This window comes from Alligator sinensis, unplaced genomic scaffold (assembly GCF_000455745.1).
Source record: "Alligator sinensis unplaced genomic scaffold, ASM45574v1 scaffold707_1, whole genome shotgun sequence".
Classification (NCBI taxonomy): Eukaryota; Metazoa; Chordata; order Crocodylia; family Alligatoridae; genus Alligator; species Alligator sinensis.
Genome location: NW_005842065.1, coordinates 1,683,572 through 1,707,291, shown reverse-complemented (window position 1 = coordinate 1,707,291; position 23,720 = coordinate 1,683,572). Strand labels below are relative to the sequence as shown.

Here is a 23,720-nt window from a genome sequence, read left to right as displayed (position 1 = left end):
CCTACACGGACCCCAGCAGGGAGGTGTTCAGCTACCACCAAGGTGAGAAACTGTCCTTTGGGAGGGTGGCAACCCCGCTGCTGGAGGCACCTCCCCGTAGCCCTATTCATGGGGGTGGGCAGTGGTACAGCAGAACTAATGTAGCCCCCTACTCTTCCTCCAGGGCTCAAGAAATGGGTGGAGGTTGGGAACTCTGGCATCTTCCGCCCGGAGATGCTGCTGCCCATGGGGCTGCCTGAGGGTGTTTCCGTCATTGCCTGGGGCCTGTCTTTGGAGCGGTGAGTATGGGGGCTGGGCCCTGGCAGAGAGAGAGGGAATGGGGGGCGGGGGGGGCCTGGGCTGTAGGTTGGGAGTGAGGGGCACTGGGGAGGCAGGGGCTATGGGTAGGGAATGAGGGGGCCCTGGCAGGGCTAGGAGCAGCTGGAAATTGGGGAAGAGGAGCCCTAGTGGAGCTGGATAGTGCCTGGTCTGTGCTCACCCCGATGCCTATCTCCCCTTCAGCCCCACTATGATCAAATACGGGATCAACAACATCCGTGAGCTGGTCGGACACAAGGTGAACCTGCAGATGGTCTATGACTCACCCCTCTGCCGCCTCGACTCCTAGGACAAGGATCCTCTGACCTCCCCCTACTATTTATTTGCATCCCCTGGGCTGATACCCTGCAGCCCATTCCTACAGATGGCAAGGATGCCCTCTCTCAGAGAGCATTGGAGCCCCCTGTCTGGTTCTAGTTCAGCTCCTGGGAGGGCTCTGGCTAGCGGGAGTGCAGCAGGGGCTATGGCAGAGCTGCTGCTGTGGGCAATGCTATAGCCTGGCCCATGTCAGGGTGGGAAACTGGGCATACATGGAAGGGGGGTGGAATCAGCTGCTCAACTCCCCCAATAAAACATCATGTCTGGGTCTGGTGTCTCTGGGTGGCTGGACAGGGCAGGAGCAGGCAGTTCTGTGGGTGCAGGAAGCAGAGCATCTGGGTTTTATTTTTTCTTGCAGGGTCAGGTCTTTTTGCCCTGATCCTTTCCAGTCCTGCTGGAGGAAGGGGGCCTAAGTGTGGGGTGGGGGATGCCTGTGATTTGAGGTGACACAATTACTGCTGGGTCCATCTTGAAATCAAGCTTTTATTGTACAAAAAACTGCTTCTGGGTCCTAACAGTGCTAGAGACCTCCCTTCTTCCACCCCACTACCCCCTGGTTCTACCCAGCTGCCCCCATGCTCAGAGATGCCCCTCAGGTTGAGGAGGGGGTGGTAGACAGGGGGCAAGTCTGTTCACCCAGGGGATCCAGGCCAGCCTCGCAGGCTGAGGCTTGAGTGGCTGGGGGAGGAGGTGGCAGCAGGGCATGAACTCCCCTGCCCCCGCGTGAAGGTGGGGGGACCTCACCTGCCCTGGGGCATTGTCCATCATGAGCATTGAGTCCCAGCCCCTCAATCCAGCATCCAGCATGGTCCCATGTGGGTCTTGCCCTATGTGGCCTCCTCCAGGGCAACCTGCACATCCCTAGGACCACAGGCCATGGGGCTGGGAGCAGCACAGGGCCCTCGTGGGTGCAGGGCTGCGGCCTCCCCTTCACTGTCCTTGTTCGGCGGGTTGGGCTGCGGTCCCAGCAGGCCGTCTGGGGCAGATGGGAGGGTGTTGAGAGCTGTGCTGCGGCTCATGGACCCAGGGGGAGCCCCCAGGAAAATGGGCATGGTGAAAGCTGGGGTTCGTGGACCTGCTTTTCTGCCCAAAGGCAGTGCCTCCCTTTATTGCTCTGGCTTCCCCCCCCCCCCCCCCCTTCCAAATTTGTTCGCTCTCACGCCCCCCCCCCCCCGCCTTTCAAGCAGAGCTCGTGTGGGGCCAAGCTGCTGCCAGAAGTGTCCCCCAGGGCTGGGCTTCTCCCAAGCAAAGCCTATGCGGAGATGGGGAGAACAGGGATTTCTCCTGCCTCCCCTTCCACTTCAAGGCTAAGGTGCTTTTCTCATTCAGGAAAAGCACCCGAGTAGGAGCCCTCCTCCCTCCCTGCCTTGCCCCATTCCAGGCTCACCAACAAGGTCACGCAGCAGGTCTTTGAGTAGGTGTCCCACGATGGCATAAGCCATGACCACCACCACCAGGGCAGCCATGAGCAGGTAGAGCACGGCCTTGGGCAGAGGTGTGAGGTTGCGGAGTGGGGTTGGTGAGTCGCTGGGCAGAGGACTCTCATGGGATGCGGCATGAGGGGACAGGAGCTCCGCTGGATCTGTGCGGTGGGTGCCAGTCAGGTTCGTGGGCTGGACCTCGGATGCTGCTTCCATGTCCTGGAGCCCAGCTGCCAGCAATATAGACTGGGCTGTCTGCAGCACAAGCAGGGGAAACTGAAGCAAGGGAGGGAACTCGAGGTGGGCAGGCTGACCTAAACTGCTTTCATTCTTCCCCAAGCATCAGGATTCCAGAGGCAGGGGGGGAGTGAGCCCCAAATATGACCCCAGGTGGATGGTCAGGACACCTGGGTTCTCTCTCCAGCTGTAAAGAGGGTCTAGTCTACTAGGTGAGATCCGGGGGTGGGGGAGGGGGCAAGGGCTAAGATGCCTGGGTTCTCTTCCCAGTTGTGAAAGAGGAGTCTGGTCTAGTAGGTGAGGACCAGGCTACCTGGGTTCTCTCCCCTGATCTGCCAGGAGCAAGTGAGAGTCTAGCAGGGCCCTGCTACTGTCACAGCCAGTACACGGGCCTTCTCTGTGCTTCACTGAAAGGAGAAAGATACCTTCAGTCTAGGGCTATCACCTACCCAGATGATTCTCGCCCCCAGGTGGGAGCTGGGGGGGGACAGTGCCCACAGGAACAGTCCAGGGCTTGACTGAATTGTATGAGGGGCACAGCACTCTGGGTACAGAACCGATGAAGAAGCCCAAGGTTTAAGGGGCTTAAGAAGGGACACCATGCTTCCCCCCCCCTGCCCCCCATCCTCCCGTGTCCTGCCAGGTCTCAGGAGAGCAGGGCAGAGGGATGGGTGAGGAGGCAGCAATGGCACCCAGAGGGATCATTTTGGAAGGGAAAAGGGAGAGAGAAACTTTCTGCAGCTGGAGAGAGAAAACAGGAGGAGTGTAAAGGCAGAGGTGGGACCCTTGACTCCACTATGTGCCTGCCTCAGACAGGGTCAGAACCCAGGAGTCCTGGCATCCAACCTCTAAGGAATCCTTTCCCTCTCTGATCCCCCACCCCCGTCTCCTCACCTGGGCTGCCTGAAGTCCTACTGTCCCCTTGCTGGATGGTGCATCTGCTCCAGCGTGGTTGCTAGGCCCTGGAGAGGGGCTGGGATCTGGAAGCAAACCCAACTTCAGCCGGCCCATGGTGCAGCAACCCCTGCCACCATCTGGAACAATTAGAGACTCACAGCTGGAGGTGAGAATTAAAGAAGGGCTCCTCCCACTTGTGTGATGTCACAGCCGGGGCTGGGGTTGATTGGCTTTCCAGAGGAACTTGGGAATGGAGAGCAGGGAAAGGCTAGATGCAGCCCTAAGGATAAGAAGAGTCTGAGGCTGTAAGGGCTGGAAGTCAGGACACTCTGGTTCTCTCCCTAGCTCTGGGAGGGGAGTACGGGCTAGTAGACAGGGCATGGAGAGGGTGGGAACCAGGACACCTGGGTTCCTTGCCTGGATCCAGGAGGGGAGTGAAGTCAAATATTAAGAGCAAAGGGAGACAGGAGTCAGGACTCCAAGGTTTTACCTCCAGCTCTGAAAGGGTTAATTTGACAGGCGGGGAGGGGAGAGGCTGAGAGTCCAGATGCCTAGGTTCTGTTTCTGGCTCTGGCCTGTACCTGCCTCTGGGACAGGCAAGCAGATGGATCTAGCATAAGACTGAGATGCACCCAGTGGCAAGAGCAGAGAGGCTGCAGCACTAGGGAGCTCCTGGCTTTGTTATTCATGCTCCTCACCCCCATGGGAATTGAGATGAAGAGCAAGATGGGGCTGGGTGTAAGGACTCCTGGGTTCTGGCTGCAGGAGGGATTGGGGTCTAGTTGACTAGGGTGGTGGCAGGGTCAACATTTCATACTTGTCTTCTGATGATGAGTCTGTGCCCTGTCTCGGGGGGGTCATTAGAAGGCTAGAACTCAACACAGGATCTACCTCCTCCAGGCTTAACCACTTTGTTTTGGATGGTGTTTGAGGCTGGAAGCACAGATTTAAGCTAAATGCTATGTTCAGGAGTTAGTAGCAGTAACAGGAGTCTGTCTCCTTTTAATATAGGACACTAAAGTAAGAAGATGTAGCTAGAGGCATTCATGAGGCCAGTGCTGTTAAGTGGTAACAGCAGAAACCTCTTCTCAGTGGGCTGAGCCCAGGGAACAGTCTCCTGCCTTCTATTCATCTGCTCACAAAAAAACCAAGAGCTGGAAGCATGAAGAGCAAGGTGTTAATGAGCCAGCATCAGTGCCAGGCACAGGGAGCTGGTGTAAAACACTGAATGCAGCATCAGGGTGCTCTGTGCAGGAAGCCGGGCAGCTTGGAGCCATCCTGGCAAAAGGCACCAGCCTCTACTTGATGCTGTCCAGGTGAAGTGAAGTCAGTCTCACGGCATGAAGCAGGGGGCTGGATCCTGGGATTGGAGCCCATATCAGGACTTGCAGAGATGGGGGCCCACCAGTGTTTGGAGCACAACCAAAGGAACTGGTCACAGCTGTGCACAGTTCATATTGCCACAGCTCCCATGGCATCAGCTTAATTGCCATGAAGATGGCAGGATGGAGGGAGAGGGGAGCAGTGGGGATTTGATGACACTGACAGAGAGACACTGGCTGAGAGTCAGAGATGCTAAAGAGCCAGAGGGAATGGCTGGGGGGATAGGGTTAATGTGTTCAGCAACTCAGTCAAAAAGCCCCCTTTGTATTAATCATAGTTTTGCTTTTCCCTCCCCCTGCTACCAGTGTAAAACTAGAGCAATGGCAGACAAAGCCCTGGGGCAAAAGGAGAGAGGAAACAAGCCTCCTGCCCCGTCAGCCAGAAACCTATGGACTTGTTGATCAGACAGGCCTGGATTCCATCAGAGTCTGGCAACCTGAATTGCAAGCAAACCAGCCTCTGTGGTGCGAGGGCAGCTGTCAAAGCTGGTGCTAACAGCATTCAGGTGACAAGGTGAGAAGCTGGAATGTCAGACACTGGCACCTCCACTGTTATAAATAGCACCCTGCTGCTCCCAGCATTGATGCCAAGCTCCCAGAAGATTCTCTTGATCCTCTCACAGGCAAGGAAACAGCCCTGGTGCACTGAGCCCATGGGAAATAAAACATCCGCTGAACCACATTTGTAATTGTGGGAGCAGTGGATCTAGGGTGCCCCCAAACAGCCTTTTTCATTCATGTTTGGGTGTGGGGGGGCTACATTTTGAGTGCCCAGGCTGAGACCAGAAGGGGTGGAGGATAGATCTGGGCTGATGCAGTGTGGTCTAGACACAAAAGTGGTGCCTTCAGTGATGCAAAATGCCCTGTCACACTGTTATAGCTGTCTAGAATAGGCTTTTTTTCTGCTGTCCTTCAACTGGAAGGAAGCATTGAGATATAGAAGATACCTTTCTAGGGAGGCAGGAGAGCAAGGAGCTGAGGATCAGCTGCTTTCTAGTTCCATGTCAATGCAATGCCTTTCATCACTCTTAAGTCCTCTCAAAAAAAAATCGACACAAACACACCAAGTCCCATGTTATATGAGGTGGAAGATGCTGCTATTCCAAGCCCTAATGGATAACAAGAGTAAAAATAACACAGGCTCGAAGAACTAGCCTGTGATGTCACTCTAATCCAAGACTATTCACAAGTCCTTAATGGGTGAGATTGTGTAGGAGGATTTTTGGCTTTGGCTGAAGTTCTCTCCATCCCAAACCTGTAAAAATAGGTATTTGCTGCAACTTTCTTGTTTGATGTCCTTTTTTCATCCAGAAATGAAGTAAGCCAAAGATTGGGGAGGGGGGAGCTGCATTACAGATAGGGGAGAAGGAAATGTCTATGTTGGGAGTAGGGTTGCCATCTCTGTTTGAAACTATATTGGGAGGTTTCCAAAAAGCCAACATACCAGCAACACACAACGCAAATGTGCCTATATATATATATACCCCAGTTATGGATTATAGTACATAGACTTTACATCAGGAAAGCAAATGAACATTACTATTACATTTTAAAAACCCACTTGACTACTGTATAAATCAGATTCAACATCTGATACCTATTTTTATGAAAGCCCTATGATTTATCTCCTGGTGACACTCAGCATCTCCTGGGGATTTACATTCAATTCCTGGAGACTCCAGGGCAATCCTAGAGGGTTGGCAACTCTAGGTGGGAGGGAGGCAAGGATTCTTCAGGATGATCTGTTTTGCTGAACCATCTATGGCATTGGGATAGACCGACTTTTGAATGCAAGATGTTCTTCCCCTTTTAGGAAGGCAGACAACAACCTTGTTGGCCGGAGGCAGGTTTGCTTTGGCTACAGAGGATTTGGAGACCAGTTACTGGGAATCACAGGCTGTTGCTGCCTTATTTTCTGGATGATGCCTTCCCTCAGAGAGCCTCTGCTCTCACCCAGCCCTATCAGGATTTCCCATTTCTGCCGCTCTTACCCCACTCTGCCCCACTATTTCTGCTCCTCACCTCAACCTGGACCTCCATTTCTGCCCCTCAGCCCAATCTGGACCCGCCCCCCATTTATGCCATCCTCCTGCCACCCCATATCAGCCCATCCTGCCCCCTATTTCTGTCCCCCTTTGCCCTGCCTTCATCCCCCACATTTTTGTCCCCTGCCTCCTCCCATTTCTGTCCCTCCTCCCTGGTCTGCCCCCTTCATTTTTATCCCCTCCCCCACATTTCTAGCCCACATCTGCCCTTCTTCCCCCTTTGGGGCCTCTCATTGGAGGAGCTGAGAGCAGGGCACACACCAATTGGCTGATGCAGGTGTCATTTAGCAAAGATGGACCTGCCCACCTGCCTCATCTCTGATGCTGCTGGCTGAGGGGAGGGAAAATGGTGGGAAAAGCTGTGAGGGGTGAGGGTGCCTGCCCCCTGCTCTGACACCCTTCAGTGATGGGGGGACAGTCTGGGGTCCCCCTGTGAGCCGTGAAACAGTCCCGCCATCCCCATGGGGCTGGTCATACACTCATAGGGGTTTCCTATAGGGACCACATTGTGGGGCTCCATCTGGGGTCACCCCATAGGGTTGGCCCCTCACTTTTGTGGGATTCCTTGTGTGACCCCTTCTAGCAGCCTGGGAGCCCTGGTACAGGGACATGCCATGCCAAGCCACGGCGTCCGTTCCCTCCACTGCTAGCCCTGATGCGGGGCACTCCAGGCACAAATCTCCCCTTCCTATGAGCCTAATATGGGATCCATGCTCATTTGGGATTGACACTGGAGCCCCTTCACTCATATCCAAGATCAAGCTCCTCCAGAATTAAATGAAAGAGTTACTTTAACAATGGTGGGATCCCACATCCACTGAGCTGTCTCCTCTAATCAAATTGAACATGTTTATTAATACTCACCATCTCAAGTCAGACTGGGTCAAACTTCTCTTGGGGACTTTTCTTGGACTGTGAGGAAATCTTTCTTGTAGATCCGCTTTACTTTTAAAGCTGAATGGAATAGAATAAGCAGAGTATTGCCACCCTAAATACAGCCAGGCCAATTACCCTGAAAATGAGACTTGTTTAGGAGAGGAAATGAGATTTTAAACAATAAGGTTTACATTGAAGATTGACTTTTAAGCTTTTGCACTTAACCATGAGGGCTAGAAATAAAGTTTTAAAGCAGAACTGAGTGTCTTATGTAATCCCGTGACTCCAGAAGCTGAGGCTTTTAAGAAAAACTCCAAATAATATGAGCATTAGCAATCCTAGAGTGAGGGTTTTGTTTTTTTTCCAACTAACTAGTTTTAAGGCCTGGAGGATACCAGATAGGGGCAAAGGACTGGTGATGACTAGCTTCCTGCAGCATTTTGGCCTAGTAAATAAAAGTTTTAATGCAAAAATAATTACAATAGTTAAACTCACTTATCTTTCTTTTTATTTTTTTTTTTTACACATTAATGTCTACAGTGTTTTGAAGATTTTAGTCTAGGAACACAAAGCCACGCTTACAACCCCTGGTAACTAGTTTTGTCATTCGATTCCTGACCATTTAGTATTAGTAATAGTAATATTTCTATTCCAGCATTGTGTGTATACACATAACAAAAACATCTGAAATATTATTTGCCTTATAACCTTTGCCATCTAAGTGCATTTAGTCTAGATGTACTGCTAAGTAAAGATAGTGACAGATAGATATTATTTCATAGTAAGAATTGCAGTGGCTTTCTATTCATTTGATTTGTTCTCTTTAAACTTAAAACTGTTTTCATTGCAAGTTAAAAATATGGGGAGACCTTCCATTTGAGGGTGTTTATAAATGTCATTTGTCAGAACTGAGTTTTAGCCATTTTCATGTTCTCTGTAGATGAGGGTGATTTGAGTGGCTTTCTCTTTATATGCACTATCAGGTGCTTTTTTTCCCCAGCTACTTTCCAAATTCTTCTCTACATGGGATCTACTTTAATATTGATTATAAGTTTAAAAGTTTCTCACAGGACAGTTTAAACTTGGTATGTCTGTTTTCAAATCCTGGTTTAGTTTTTGTGCAATTTACACACCTACATCTGGCATTAGGTGGAAGTTTTAGATGACACAAGTATTTACTATACAAATCAGCGAATATTTAGCTACAAAAAGATAGCCTACTATAAACATGTACTGTTTTATTGTGTCTTGATACAATATGTATCATAATTTTATAGTACTTGAATATTCACCCCTCCTTTCTTTCCTTTGTTTTCTTTCCCAATTATTATAAATCCCAATGCTCCAGAAAAAATAACATATATGTGATATTTGCTGTGACAAGGATTTTTAAATAGCATTTTACAATGTGAAACTGTACATGCATACAAGGTTTTGAATACTATCTTCTATATCAATTGTCCCATAGAAATGTTAAGACTTTCCTACTACTGAGTAGTTATGGTGGATTTTAACAAACCCAGCACAACCCAGTGTTGCATACAAGCTAGGGAGTAGGGACATCATGTGTATAAACAGATGGCACTAGGAAGGGTGAAGTCCATATGAACCATTATTGGTGTTTTGCTGATGTTTATCCAATAAACACAAAAGTAATGTTTGTTTGTTTTTTACTGTGGGTGTTTTATTTGTATGTTAGTTAAAACTTCATCTCAGAAGCTCTGAAATGTATATCTGAATCAAAAAAGCTTGTCCTGCGAAGTTCCTCACAAAACACAGACTACTTAAAACTCCCCTAGCAAAATCAATTCATAGATAAAAGTGGTAAGTTTGGCCACCCTGTAGGTACAATGTACAGTTTAGGTACATTGGGAATGATCCCAGTGAATATAAATTAATGTAAAACTTGTGTAAAAGAGAAACAAGCTTGCTGTCAGAGAGAACCAGGGAGTGAACTTTCTGACTCTCCAAACAAATCCAAGATTTTTACTTTTTTTTCCCTTGTTCAGAATTGAGTGGAAAGGTCAAAAATCCTTCACTTTTTTCACACATTGAAAATCAGAGAAAAATAATGTTAAATCAGTCCAAACATTTCCTTACAGCACATGTTGAAATGTCTTGTTTCAGTGTCCACCATTCCTAATTAAAATATTAAATGCAAAATAAAAACGACCAAAAAATGTAATTTCAAAATGAAAAATGGCCAGATTTCTTGAATTAAATGCTTTGACATTTTCAAAACTTCTATTTTCTTCCCCCCCCCCCCAAAAAAAAATAAAAAAAAAAATTAAGCACATGTCTCATGGGGATGTTCAGTTCTGACTGGGTAGAATTTACTGGCAAAAAAAAATGTCTAAAAATAAATGCTGACCAGCTCTACTCAGTGTATTTAAAACTCTTTATTTGATTTAAACACTGGATCTGATGTAATGCTTAAGGTGCTGCACAAACTTTAATTATGTGACAGGTCCTGCCTAAAGAGCATGTCATCTATATTGACAAGACACAGTGGACATGACCTGAGCAGGGTCACAAGTTAGCTGCATGTACATGTCCTGGGTTGTGGTGCACCTCCGGATTCATTCAGCATGCTTAAAATTTGTGTTTTATTTTGAAAGGTTACTATGTCTAATCAGGAAGGTGAAAATGAGGAGCCAGCACAGGAGCTAGCTATACCTGACAGCCTGTTCTTTGCTACCTTGGAGAGAGATGAATTCTCTAGTGAGTGCCCATCAAGGTAGGGATTTTTCCAGTCTAATATTTTCCAAGAAAGCAACAAAAACTGCTGCATCTTTAGTCATAAGTGCTTGTAACTGGGACCACAGATATTTCGACTGAAACCTTACAAAGGGAGAACCAAGGGGGACGTGTATTTTTTTAGTATATCCTATAATTAGGAATAACCAGGTTGTTCAAATTCCATAACATTAATTGCAATGATTTTTGCAACCTCAAACAGGACTAAATCTACTAGTGACTAACAGTTGGGTATGGAAAGTATTTGTCACCACAGCATTAAATCAATCATGTTAGGAAGTTAGCTGTGGGGCCCATGAGTGTAGCACAGGGCAGGCACTTTAGATGTCAATTTCTGGCTAAATAGGAATGGGGGTAGGATAGAGGCCTATAAAATCCTGAAGGCCATGGGGAAAGTTCATAATAATTTACCCTTTATAATTTACTCTCTCATGCCATACTTATAATGAAGGTGGTGGGGTGGAGGTGACATAATTCAATGATTAGTGAGCTGATTTAAGAGAAAGCAGAAGATTCCCAGTATAACTGCTTCCACATTAGGAGTAACGTACCATGCTGGTATAGTGGGATTCCTATATTGCTCCAGCACTTGCAGCATCCGTGAGAGACACCTGCAGAGAGGTTCACAAATGCAACTGCTTCTCTTTCACTTCCTATTGATAGTGTTTAAATAGCCCCCATTACCATAGCAGCTGAACTGCTTGTCATCTTTTCCCATAATTAGCTTATTAGGTTAGAACCCAAGTCTCTAGGCACCCAGAGCGGTGTCCAATCTGTTGGAACACACGGCTTCTCTTACCGTAGCTGCATATGTCCCATGTATTCAGGGGGAGTGCAGACAAAATGCCACCTGGCACATATGTTGTTTATGCATTGTCATGTACAGGAGTACTGAGCTAATCAGCCACAGGTTCTCTGGCTTTCTATTCTGCCATTGAACTGCTCGTCATGACTTCCCCTCAGCAAATGGCAGGGTTTACTTAGCCCCTTCCTCCACTACAAAGGCCAAGACATGGAAGGTGAAAGGTTGAGGAGCTTTTGACACTACAGCCCTTACTTGTAGCCTCAAGACCTGGGCAAAGACCCTGAGCTATGCAGAGCATCACAGGCTCTGGTGATAATACATCCAGAAGCCTGATTCTAAGCAAGAATGCTGGTTTGAAATCCAAGTAGGCTCATCCTGCGTGCCATTTATTTTCCATCAAATAGAATTAGGTGCCAATTTTGCTAGCACTGTAGAAATAGTTTAACAAACAAGCGAGTCAGCAGGGACTCTGCATTTTCTTTATTAAAAATAATTAGCCAACACAGAAGCTGTCAAGTCTGTGATAAATTAGCATTCTGGTTAATAAGCTGCTTTATTATTGGATCAACAAGTGGAAAAGCCTAAGATTCCCTCAAGAGAAAAATTAACAGAATAGCCAGCAAAGGTTTCCTCTGGGTTCTGCCTTTTGCAGAAATATTTTGGCTGCACACTTTGTCATTTTTCTTTGTTTGTTTAATTGCCGTGGCAGGTTCATACCCATTGCCTGTGGCTGTGAACTGACATATCAGGAGGGGTAGTAATTTTCCTGTTCAAATATCATAAAACAGCTGAAGAAGTACAAATGCCTCAGCCTGACTTAGTTACCTCTGCTCCTTGGCTCATTTTGTGACTCACTTTTGCCTGGCCCTTCTGGTCAATAATCCCCTGGTGTAAAGCAGCATAACTCTAGTGATTCTAATGGATGAACATTGACATAAGCAAGGTAAAAATCAGGCTGCTTCTGACTACTCTGCTTCCTCCGAGTATATAAATGCTTTCCAATCATCAATTGTTATCCTGATACCACCTATGTAAGAGTGGGAAGCATTATCCCTGTTCTCCAAGGTGGGAACTGAGATGCTGGGGAAAATGAAGCAACTGTCACCCATAGAAGTCAGTGGCTGAGTTAAGGTCTCCAGCATCCTAACTTCATGCTCTGTCCAGTAAACTTTCCTCCTTGTTCCTCAGCCTCTCTCCCTTTCTGCCCCAGCCAGGTCCAATACCACCTCTGTCTACCTTCCCCCCTTTAAACAGAGCAAGAGTCCTCTCTTCAGTTCTTGCAGTCCTGTGTCTTTCCACAGTCATCTCTGATTAATTTGCCACCGCAAGGGGAATTCCCCAGTAGTGACAAATTATCAGGTGTCAGTAATTGTGAGAGGATGAGAGCAGTGGTCAGGATGCAGAACAGTAGCAAAGTACCTCCTGAACTGAGAGAATCCTGTACTGAGTTTCTTAGAGTCACTACTATGTTTCTTTTATAAAGCTGATAAATTCTTCCCCTGCTTGAGACAGAAGGGAGTAGCTGCCTCCCTGGGAAGCAAAGATGATCCACACCTCCACCTCAGGCAGATTTTTGCCTCCACATTGAAGCTGAATACAAACCTGGCTTTATTTATTTTCTTATTTACATGTAAATCCAGGAAAGAACCTCCCCCTGCTTCTCCTACCTACCCTGGTGCCGACACTGCCATGACTGCCCTGGATGGCAAATCATCCAATTACTTTGCAGGCCTGGATGCAAACATTGAAAACCTGCAGAAGAGGACACAGCAGCTGATTGATAAGATTAATGAGAACCGAAAGAAGGACCATACGGTCATGAGCAATTTCAGGGAGAGAAGGTGAAAAATGGTGTGGGAGGAGCTGTTTTAGTTTGGTGAAGAGAAGCATTTTCAACCTCTGGGAGAAAGAAAATTCTCCATTCCTATCCTGGATTGTCCCCTCTTATGATACAAAATCCAGAGGAGATGTGTGGGGGTAGGGAGAATTCCCTTGTGTCATCCCATCTTTTGGGGCATAGGGAGTTCACTCTTGCCTGTAAAATAGCAACCAGAGATCCCAGGGGAATCACAACCTGAGTAGATCTTAGGGTTTCCCATAATGCCACCTCCTCCCTAATCCCCCACACATACTGGAGCATTACTATAACTACTCCTGACAACAGATGCCTGGAGATCCTTCTTAAAGGAGGAGAAAGGTAAGGCATCTTGACACTATGTTGCCTTTTCCTTTTAATGTGCCTGAGACCAAAGAGGGTGACATACTCTCCCCAACAAGACCACTGCTTCCTGTGCAGATCCATGGAGCATGGGGCTAGGCAGGAAAGAATGTCTGAACCCTTTCATTACTGTGCCTAGAGTTGTGTGAGGAAGGCCCATTGATCTTCATTGCTTGGGACATTTGCAGCTAGACTGAGCAGAACAGTTGAGGGGAACAGGTGGTCTCAGCAAGAAAGAAGGTTGTTAAGAGGGAACCCACTTGGCTTTTCTGTCCCCTCTTCCCCAGTTCTCCCTGTCAGAGCAACTCAGTCTGAAAGAGCCAACTTGTTTTAAATGCAAAACAGCTTTCATAATCTGCAAACAGCAGCAAAATCCCAACATCATGGCTCAGAGACCCCGAAATAAATCCCTGTGCAGAACAGCAACCCCCATTTCATCCCCAGCCTGCCTAATCTCCTCCCACCCCTGCTGCACATGCAAAGTTAAAGATTATGCAGTCACAGACTGTTTATTTAATATATTTTAATCATATTATTCTAACTGCATTAGTCATGGATCACCAGGCTTAGTGTCCTCTGTGCCTTAGAGACAATGAAGTAAGATACTTGGGACCATCCTCTGCTTAAGCATAAAGGAGAAATAATGCAGTGCAGAGGTAAAAAATAGCTACACTATCTAATGTGTAATTAATACACACACGCCCCTTGTCACTATTATTCTTATGCAAACTGAACAACCACTTGGCCCTATTGAGTGAGAGTTAAGGTTGTGTCTAGACACCTCCTTCCCTACTGAAACATGATGGAAATCAGCAGCTGAGCTTCTTCTCCAGGCTTTGCCAAACTTTTATTACCTAAATGCTGTTGGATTGCACACTCTGCCGCTCCCCAAAAGATTTGTTCCATTCCCAGCTGACACAGAAAGGGATTACATGCCCCAGCTGACAGCTTGTACCCTTCGCACAAAACCTATCAGTCTTGGTCTTGCATATCAATGGATCAGCATATCTGACCATCGCATGTGTCAGATGCACAGAAAGCTGTCCCACTTTAACGCTGTGGAGGGGCCCAAAGATGGGGGGAGGTAGTGGGTGGATTGGCCCAAAGTATCCAAGGTTCAGCCACACACCAGAGTCATACAGTGCAGATATCCAACCTGGGAAGGGGGCATGGGGGTTGTACTAGCCCAGGCCTGGCAGCATGGAACTCTGCTTGAGCTAATTAACCCTGCCTCTTCTGTGACTGCAGTGTGGATGTGCAATATGTCAATTAGGCACTTTAATCCCAGGACAGCTGGGAATAGAGCACAGGCCCACATAAAGGAATTACAATACTAGCTCAGGTCAGTCTAGAAGCCTGTCTGCAATGGGCCCTTGCAACAGGTATTTACATTTACTCCACTTCACCTAAAAATCTCAGGTGAGATCGCTTTCAGGATTATATCCAGCCCTGGCCCCAAACAGCCAAGCCCCCCTGCAAATCAAGTCACTGCATCCCCTTGCTCATGGCAGGTGTTAGACCTCTCACAGTCAGCCCCTTGGCTCTTCCCCTGTCCAATTTTGTTCCTAAGCCATGTTTTCCCTTGTACTCTGAAAGGTCTCGACATTGGCAGAGAAGCTGGAAGAAATGATGTTTCTCATTTACGATCTCCATAACAAGATAATGCAGGATAAGCTCCAGGAGCTCTCGGACGCAATGGAAAGGATCAGCCAGATCGGAGCCGAGCTCAGGCAAGTCTGCCACACTGTGGAGGCAGCTTATAAGGACTTGTGCATTCAGCCTGAGGTGTGAGAATAGAGGAGGGGGAAAGGGTTGGGGGAAGAGACCAACAGCCAAAAAGAGCCAGCTGGAGCCAAAGCCTTCCATAAAAACCAGGGAAGGAGTTAACAGCCAAACCCACCTCACATCTGCTCCCCCTGTGCAAATGGAACAAGGGCGATACTGAGCTGATAAGGCCCCTTCCTCCAGCCTGTTGCCACTAATTTGATCTTTAAGGTCACAACAACCTCTTGTACTTCCATGTTCTAATGAGTGGCATGTTAGAACCAGGTGGGTTAAAGGAACATGTTGGGAAGATTCAGCCTTAAGGAGTGCAAACTGCCTCATGTACAGGGTGGCGGTTATAATTAAAACACTCTGAAGATAGTAGACTAGGACTGCACAAGAGCTGAACAGCTGCTAGCGAATTTCCACACCCTGCTGCTTTTTTGGCATGTTTTTTCTCCAATGTGTTTGCAGGCAATCTTTAGCCAGCTCTGTGCAGAAGACGTGTAACCTGCTTATGGCATGTTAGTGTAAGGCATTTGGTAAAAGGTTTCGCCAATGCTACATTTTTGCTTGGTCTCATTCAGCAATTTGCCCATTTTGTTATCTCTAATTGTTACCTGTAGCAATATGGAAAAAACCCAGTGTAGTTTAAAACAGCAAAGAAAACAAAAATTGAATTTTGGGGTGGTTTGTTGTTTTTGCTTTTTTTTACACAGGAGAACAGATTTTAAATAGCTGTTTCCCATAAGCTCTGCCTGTTCTCAACCACAAGAACAGAGAGAGACCCTAACAGACAGAGGGGTTGAAAAAGTAACATGTTTTGTTAATAGCCCTACCTACAACGAGTGGAAAAACTAGTAACAGAAGGAGAGATAAGAGGTAGATTTCATAATGCCTCCTGTCCTCTTCCTCTCAGTCAGAGTAGTAGTAATTTTCTCGTTCCGAGTTCCTGGAACTCAGAGCTGATGCATTGATTCAGGAGACTCTACCCTGGCAGTTAAGCTTTCAAGCAATGGCTGGCTCAGCTGTCTGATCCCCTCAATATTACAGCGGATCTCAGGCTCTCGGGCTAATTTCCATTTCATATAAGCACCAGCACAGACCAGATTTTCAAGAATACTTGAGAGGCTGGAAGCTGGGCACTTGAGAATCTGGTCCTGCCTGTAGTCACAGGTCAATGCACCTGCCCATGTGAACTCCTTCCCTTGGAATCTTATCTGCCAATGCACCTGTTTCTGTAAATCTTAGTCTGTGTTCATCTACTCACCATTCACCAGGCCTATGTTTTACTCCAGAACTGACAGTCAGAAATACCAGTTGTCTGAAATTCAGGAAATTTCCCTTCAGTAAAGGGTACAAAACTTGAAACACAACCTGCTGCTGGGGCATTTGCTTGTTTTGCAATACAAAAAAAAAAAGTGGGTTTCTAGGACAGCAAGCAGTCTGGGGCCCGTGAAACATAACTGGGCAGCTCATATTCTATCTAGTTGGATCAACAGTGACCACAACTGAGAAAGCAAGACGCATAACTTTTGTTTTTCTTTTACTGTATATTTTAAAATTTATTCATCTAAAAAACCGAAGGAGCCTCAAACCAGCAGCACTCAGCTAAGGGCTACCAAGAGGAATTTGTAGTGATGGATCCTTGCTTCTGCAGTCCTCAAAAAGCTTCAAGACTCCTTGACCTCCTCTGACATCTTGAGAAAAATGAGGCATAGAAATAAGAAGCAACTAGCCCAAAGCCAAGTGGTAACTCAGTGATAGCTAGGAATTAAAGTCCCAGCAGCAGACGGTGCCAGGCTTCCCAAGCTCAGCTGCTCTGTTGTATGGATTTGATAAGTCCCACAGGCAGTGTACAGAGATGTGACTCTTAGCATGGTCCAGTGAAGAGAAGGCCTGTTTAGTATAGTTAGGGGTCTGTGGGCTTGTGCCCACACAGAAACTGATAGCAACCTCTTAGGGAGGGGGGGAAGGGCGGGGTGGGCACTGAGTGTGCACCGAGTTCTTGGGATAACTAATGCAAAACCAGGGCTGTAAAGAAAAGGAAGCTCTCCACTGTATCACATTAGTCCAGATCCACAGAGTAAGTTTTAGGTGAGCTTTGGCATCCAATGGAACTAAACAAAAAAAAAAGGAACCATTGCAGATCCTTGCAGCTGATCCCAGAAAGCTGTTGCATTGTGCCACCAAGGAGCAAACAGCCAACCAAGCCAATCCTTCCTTACAAACTCATTGTGCATCATCCACTTGATAAAAGTGTCTTCAGTGTCACCCTTCTCACATACCACCCCCAAATACAGCAGTCAAAAAACAAACAAACAAGCAAACACCCCCCCCAAAAAAACAACAACAGGGGTGTTATTGGGCCTGTTTTCTTGATAGCATTAGATCCTTTACCCAAGCTGAAGGCAAAGGGAGAACTTATCTTGGCTTCCCAAACTTGGGAGGGGGAAAAAAGTTAAAATCAACCACTGAGATCTGTGGGTAAATCTTGCTGCACATTACACAACAATCACAGAAACAAACTGAAGAGCAATTAAATCCTGTGTTACAGCAGCTTCACTGTAATGGCAGCAGCCTTTGGCTTGGAAAACTTTAACCTTGCGAGCAGAAAGAGACATGACATTCTTCTCCCACTGTAAAAATTAAGGCAGTTATGAAGGCAATTTGTGCCCTCTCCTGGCTGTCCCAGTAAAGCAGATTTATTTGTTGACAGTGAAAGCCTGAAGCCCAGTGATCGCTCTTCCCAGAATCAAAGCGTGGATATCATGGGTGCCTGTGGGGTGAAGAAAGACAAGAGAGAAAAAAAAACCTGAATTTTTACTAGGCAACATTCAGATAATTGGAGAGTGCTGATGCTCCCTGTCTAAGTTTTGTCAGGTATTTGAGAGCTTGGCTGCTTCATTACAAGAGGATTGTTCCCATTGACCCTGGGTAAAACTGTATCCATTTATCAGGGTGGTGGGGAAAAATAAAAAAAACAAGCCCCTTTCCCCAGTAGCACTGGTTTTGAAATGAGGGACCAAGAAGTCTATAAAAGATTGTTGGAAACAGAGGAATTGACAGAGAGCCTTATCTATACAATGGTAAAGCAAGGATTTTGGGGATAAGAATTTCATCTCCCATAATCCCCTGAGCACTGCAGTAGGATCCCACAATGCACTGAAGAAAAACTTAGAGACAACCGCGTGCCAGATGGCAGCACTGGAGACCAGGAGGCAGACAGGCTGCCAAGTTGTCCCTGCCCCAAGTGTTATGCGCAGGGTGCCACACTGAAGAGGAAAGTGCTGCTTAGAGTCACCAACCTGCTCCCCACAGAACAAGGCCTGCTAACAAGCTACCTGCTATGCCATACAGAACATGTTTCTGCCTGCCCTTTGCTGCCAAGACACAAGGAGATGCTGGGATGTTCCCTGAGCATCCCATATGAGGTACATGCATGTGTGGCAGGAGCAGGGAGTTACCTTCGTATGTGTTGACGGCCTCCAGGTTCATGACGTGCCGAATGACATGGTACTCATCAGCGATGCCGTTCCCGCCCAGCATGTCGCGGGCCTGGCGGGCAATGTCCAGAGCTTTGCCACAGGAGTTCCGCTTCAACATGGAGATCATCTCAGGCGTGGCCCTGCAGGACAGCAGCAGCCATCAGAGACAGCGATGGGGACAGCAGCCAAAGGGGCCCGAGGAGCTGCCCACACCCTGCTGGCCATGGCTGAGACTCAGTACAGAATCCAGCCGCTGGGTCACAGCATGACCTTTGTTCTCAACCCAACTGTTATAGATGCCTCAGGCCCCTGGACAAGAAAGGCCCCTGCTCTGTTCCCACCCCTGGAGCCATCCAATCTCTCCCAACCTTATGCTTTTCTAAACCCAACAGAAAACAACTGTTCTAGTTGCCAAGAGGTCTCTAGGTACTTGTCTTCATCCTTGAGTCTCCCCAGCTGCAGGCAAGCTTGCAGGCCGATGGTGATCTCTGTGAGCATGTCAGCCAGCTTCTTCTGGATTAGCTGGTTCCGAGCTAGCGGCACCCCAAACTGGATCCTAAAAGGGAGGCACGCAAGTCCTTTACTGGGGAGGTAGAAGCCCCAGCCAGGCTCTCTGCTGCACTGCCCAGACAGTCCCTGCTGCAGAGTCTAACTAGATGCATGAGGTGGAAACTGAGGCACGCAGCAAGGATGCATCTTGCCTATCATCAGCAGCCAAAGGGAATAGATCCTGAGTTGTCGCAGCATCCTATACCCAAAATTGCATTACTTGCTCCTTGGTTCCCCCGACTGCTTTAGAGAGGAAAAGGAAGCTTCGCAATTGCTGCGGTTCTTTGACACACTTCCCCACCAAGTGGCCAGGACAGTACAGGCCAGCATGGTGCTGGCAACTCTCACCTGTCAAGAGCATACTGCCGAGCTGTCTCCAGGCAGAACTCAGCAGCACCCAGTGCTCCCCATGCGATGCCATACCGGGCGTTGTTCAGGCAGCCGAAAGGACCCTGCAGGATGCACAGCAGAACCGCAGTGGCTTTACCAGGAGCCCAGGGCATTACTCCCTGTAGCCACCCCCCTTGGGGCTGCATCTCACAGCACAAGTTTGCTGGCATCAAAAGTAGGCTGCTTCCAGCAGCCAGGAAGGGCTGAGCTATCCAACAGCTGGGGAGGAACTATTTCCTGAACTGAGATTCAGCTGCTTCTGGGGTGCAGCACATCAGCTATATCCTCAGCAATGAGAGGCAGCACTGGCTGCAAGCAGTTGTCCCCACTGCAGCTGGCATACGCTATCAAAGCAGCACCCCAGCCCCGCAATGCAGCAGCTGCAGGACTCACAGCCAGGCCGGAGATGTTGGGCAGCAGGTTCTCCTCTGGTACATCCACATCTTCCATGAGGATCATCCCAGTGATGGAAGCCCGCAGGGAGAACTTGCCCTCAATCTTGGGCGTTGAAAGCCCCTTCATGCCCCGCTCCAGCAGGAAACCCTGGATTTTCCCATCCTCGCACACAGCCCAGACCACACACAGGTCGGCCACGGGCGCATTCGTAATCCTGGGAGGTGGGAAGGGCAATGGAAGATCAGTCACCCCCACAGTCTCCATCAGCCCAAAGCAGGCTGGAGGGGGGCTGGGGGTGCAAAGAACCCAGGCATCCTTGCTCCTAGCTCCAACTCCTAGATCCCGCATCCTTCCCAAAGCTAGGGATAGAACCCAGGAGTCCTGGCTCCCAGACTCATCCCTGCCTCTTCTTCCTCTCACCGCTCAACCCCTCCCCAAGCAGAATTAACCCAGGCATCCCAGCTCTCACCTCCCCTTTCCTCTCACACACTAGACCCCACTCTCACCAGAGCAGAGGAGAGAACCCAGGCATCCTGGTTGCCACCCCCTAACACAACCGTCCCTGTTTGGTAGCCGTTGTGTGGCCCTTGCACGAAGCAAGCTGGCCAGATCTCAGCCCAGCTTCCCACAGCCCTTCCGCAGGGAGACAAGTCACAGCTGCGGAGCTTGGGAGTTCTGGGGAGGGAGTGGGGGTCCACAGGGGCACTGTCCCTCACCAGGTCTTGGAGCCATTGAGGGTGTAGGTCTTGCTGGCTGGGTTATAGCGAGCTCTGGTCTCCATGCTCCCGGGGTCGCTCCCATGGTTGGGCTCTGTCAGCCCGAAGCAGCCTAGTAGCTCCCCCCTGGCTGGGGACAGCGAGAACTCATGTTCCTACCCTGGCCGTGTCTGCTCTACCAAGCCCCCGGGACCTCCATCTGCCTCTCCCCCACCCACCAGTCCCCTCTCTGCAGGGGACACCATGTCCCCACAGCCCAACTCTGCAGCAGGATTTCCCCAGGGTGTGACTCAGCTCTGCTCCCCACAGCCAGGAGGGGCCAGTGCTACATGGAACCCTTGCCAACCCCACCCCTGCCCCTCAGCCCAGCTCACCCAGCCGGGGCAGGTATCTCTGCTTCTGCTGCTCGGTGCCATAGGTGTGGATGGGATGCATGACCAGCGAGGACTGGACGCTCATGACCGACCGGTAGCTGCTGTCCACACGCTCGATCTCTCGTGCCAGCAGCCCATATGCCACGTACGTGGTCCCTGCGCAGCCGTAGCCTGGGAGGTAGGGGCAGGATGTGGGCTTGGAGCTCCAGGGGGACCAGTCAATTTGAACGCCGCCAAGGTCAGGGGCACTGGAAGGCCTCCCTGGCTCCAACCCCCCTGCCTGCTGAGGTGCACAGACATGAAGATACCCTCTCAGACCCATGGGTAGGGGGTGCCACATGGATGCACTCATCCTGCTGCTGCAGGGACCCCCTGCCCCAGGGATGGGCTCCAAAGTACCCCGATTCAGCCCCCACCTGGCTTCCCACCTCCAGGGAACCTTCCCATGGGCCCCCACAATCCTCTTCATGCCACCCCCTTCCCTGCCTGCATACCTCTGATGGTGGGGCCCAGGACACCCAGCTGCCCCATCTCTGACACAATCTCCTGGTGGAAGACTGGAAGGAGGCAGAGGGGGTATGTCAGAAGCATGACTGCATGAATGGTGGGGAAAGGCACCCCAATCCTGCCCCCCCATTCCCTCTTGAAACAGGCACCTCAGGGCCAGATTGTGCTCTTAATTCCCCCCCAGGGGCCAATCCAGAGCCCCCTCCCTCTCCCTTGCTCAGTGGAGTGACTGGATTCATGCCAGGGGGTTTCATAACCTCGACTCTACGCACACAACTCCCTGCCATGGCTGACGAGCACAGTGCCAGCATGACTGCCAATGTGAGGGCAAAGGCCGGGGGGGCAGGGGGTTTGGGGCAGGGACCAGGGGCACCTTCATTCCGGTTAGCCATGAGGATCCGTGGCATCAACTTCTCTTGGCAGTAGGTGCGGAAGGAGTCCCGGATCATGGCCTCCTCTGGTGTCAGGAGCCGCTCCAGCTGCAGGGCATCCTGCCACTCAAACTGGGCTGGGGAGGGAGTCAGAGCTGGACCTACCCAGGCAGGCCCCAGCCCAGCCCCAACCCAGGACTTTGACCCCAGGAAGCAGGAACTCCCCATGCCCCACTGCCCCCCTGCTGGCATGGACTGCCCCCCTGCCCTGCCCAGGGTAGGGTGGGGGTGTGCTGGGGGGAGGATAGGTACCTTTGGGGATCTTTTTGGCTTCCGTCTCTGGAAAAGCACAGAAAAGACCTGTTAAGAGGGCTCACAGCCCCTGCTGGGACTTCCTGACCCAAACTCCAGCTGATGCCAGGAGGGGAAAGGGACCTGGGAACCCAGCCAGGGGTGCCAAGGTCCCTGTCTCCCCTCCACAGACCTTTCCCCAATCCTGGCCACGCTACCTACTCACCCCTGCGTGCTGGTGCCGTGCCCTGTGCCCGGGCAGCCACCAGTGTTGCCCCAGGCCAGCACTGCAGGAGCCTCCCGGGGGCAAGCCTCAAAGCCATGGGGACAGCGTCTGCCTGGCAGGACACCAGAGAAGAGGACTGCTTTAGGGTTAGACCCGGGGGCCTCCTCCAGGCCCTGCTGTGCTAGAAGCCAGGATCCTAGGTTCTATCCGTGCTCTAGGAGGTCAGCGGGTTTGCGGGGTGGGGGTCGGGACACCTGGGTTCCATCCCCAGGGCCTGAGCTCCCAGGGCTGGGGGCCGGGGGTTCTCCCGGGACAAGGCGGAGGCGCCGTGCTCACCTTAGCGCGCACCGGGGCGGAGGTGATGCAATGGACCCGGGAGTGCCCCGGGGCGTGACGTCACACGGAGTGGGGCGACATCTTGAGCGTGGCGGAAGCGGGCAGGTTAACCCTTTGCGGCCCCTACTGCAGCAGCGGCTGCCACCCCACCCCGGAGGCACCCCACCCCCAGGGGCCCACGCGCAGGAGCAGGGGCCGTGCAACCCACGCGTGGGCTGGCGGGGGGGGGGACTGCCGGGCCCGCGTGGAGCTTGCGGGGGGGCTGTGACGTGTACAGTCTGTCGGTCCCCCAAGCGCGATTGGTCCTCGAGGGGGGCGTGTGAGGAGGGCGGGGCCCGGCGCCTCGAAAACGCCCAGCAGGGGGCATCAGTGACCGGCGAGGGTGGGCTGTGGGTCAGGAGTGAGGGGCAGTCATCCGGGAGCTCTCAGAGTTGACAGCGAGGGGAGGAAGGGGACACTGGGGCACGGGGTCGGACAGAGGACACCCCCAGGACAGAGGCGGGTGGGGGGCAGGAACCCAGATGTCCGGGGTGCCAACGTGGTGCCCAGCTGCCTCTTTTCCCTCTCCCTGCTGCCCACTAAATCCCCGCCTACCCCGGCTGCGAGGCTTGGTAGATCTCAGCCCCCAGCAGCAGGGGCTTGGGGAGATGTCCCAGAGCAGGGAGGGGGCGTCATGTGACCCGCAGTGGGCGCAGGGACCCGGCCGGTTTGGGGAACCAGCGGCTTCCCCTTGCCAGCCTTGCGCCCAGCTGCCTCTTTTCCCTCTCCCTGCTGCCCACTAAATCCCCGCCTACCCCGGCTGCGAGGCTTGGTAGATCTCAGCCCCCAGCAGCAGGGGCTTGGGGAGATGTCCCAGAGCAGGGAGGGGGCGTCATGTGACCCGCAGTGGGCGCAGGGACCCGGCCGGTTTGGGGAACCAGCGGCTTCCCCTTGCCAGCCTTGCCCGCGTGCCAGGGCTGTGAACAGCCCAGCGGTGCCCCGCACTCCCTACCCGCCGCTCACAGCTCCTGGCTAGCTCAGACCCAGGGCACTGGGTGC

General features: G+C 50.5%; 3 protein-coding genes across 6 annotated transcripts in view; 2 read left to right on the top strand and 1 right to left on the bottom strand.

The window, feature by feature from the left end:
• FARSA (phenylalanyl-tRNA synthetase subunit alpha) overlaps window positions 1–905 on the top strand; it is a 5,353-nt gene extending 4,448 nt beyond the window's left edge. Inside the window, 3 exon segments of the mRNA XM_006023422.3 lie at window positions 3–42; window positions 164–278; window positions 502–905. Of these exon segments, the coding sequence (XP_006023484.1) occupies window positions 3–42; window positions 164–278; window positions 502–607 (261 nt within the window). The 3' untranslated portion in view covers window positions 608–905.
• Window positions 906–6,912: 6,007 nt separating this feature from the next.
• Window positions 6,913–17,336, top strand: SYCE2 (synaptonemal complex central element protein 2). The gene is given in 4 exon segments (XM_025203859.1): window positions 6,913–6,967; window positions 10,113–10,231; window positions 12,697–12,894; window positions 14,858–17,336. Coding segments are annotated over 4 exon segments (528 nt in total). The 5' UTR covers window positions 6,913–6,964; the 3' UTR covers window positions 15,066–17,336.
• A 61-nt stretch (window positions 17,337–17,397) lies between these two features.
• On the bottom strand, window positions 17,398–23,344 carry GCDH (glutaryl-CoA dehydrogenase). Of its 4 annotated transcripts, none has more exons than XM_025203856.1 (12): window positions 22,683–23,344; window positions 22,347–22,454; window positions 22,142–22,168; window positions 21,832–21,966; window positions 21,446–21,508; window positions 20,952–21,122; window positions 20,578–20,707; window positions 19,859–20,075; window positions 19,424–19,527; window positions 18,957–19,082; window positions 18,506–18,666; window positions 17,398–17,817 (listed from the first exon to the last, which is right to left on the bottom strand). In XM_025203856.1, exons 2-12 carry the CDS (start codon window positions 22,441–22,443, stop codon window positions 17,744–17,746), a joined length of 1,305 nt encoding a protein of 434 aa, XP_025059641.1. In that variant the 5' UTR covers window positions 22,444–22,454; window positions 22,683–23,344; the 3' UTR covers window positions 17,398–17,743. The 4 variants fall into 4 exon arrangements, with proteins under 4 accessions (XP_025059641.1, XP_025059640.1, XP_025059639.1 ...); XM_025203855.1 differs by having other exon boundaries at window positions 22,347–22,482; window positions 22,683–23,343; XM_025203854.1 differs by having other exon boundaries at window positions 22,347–22,458; window positions 22,683–23,342.
• Window positions 23,345–23,720: the final 376 nt, after the last annotated feature.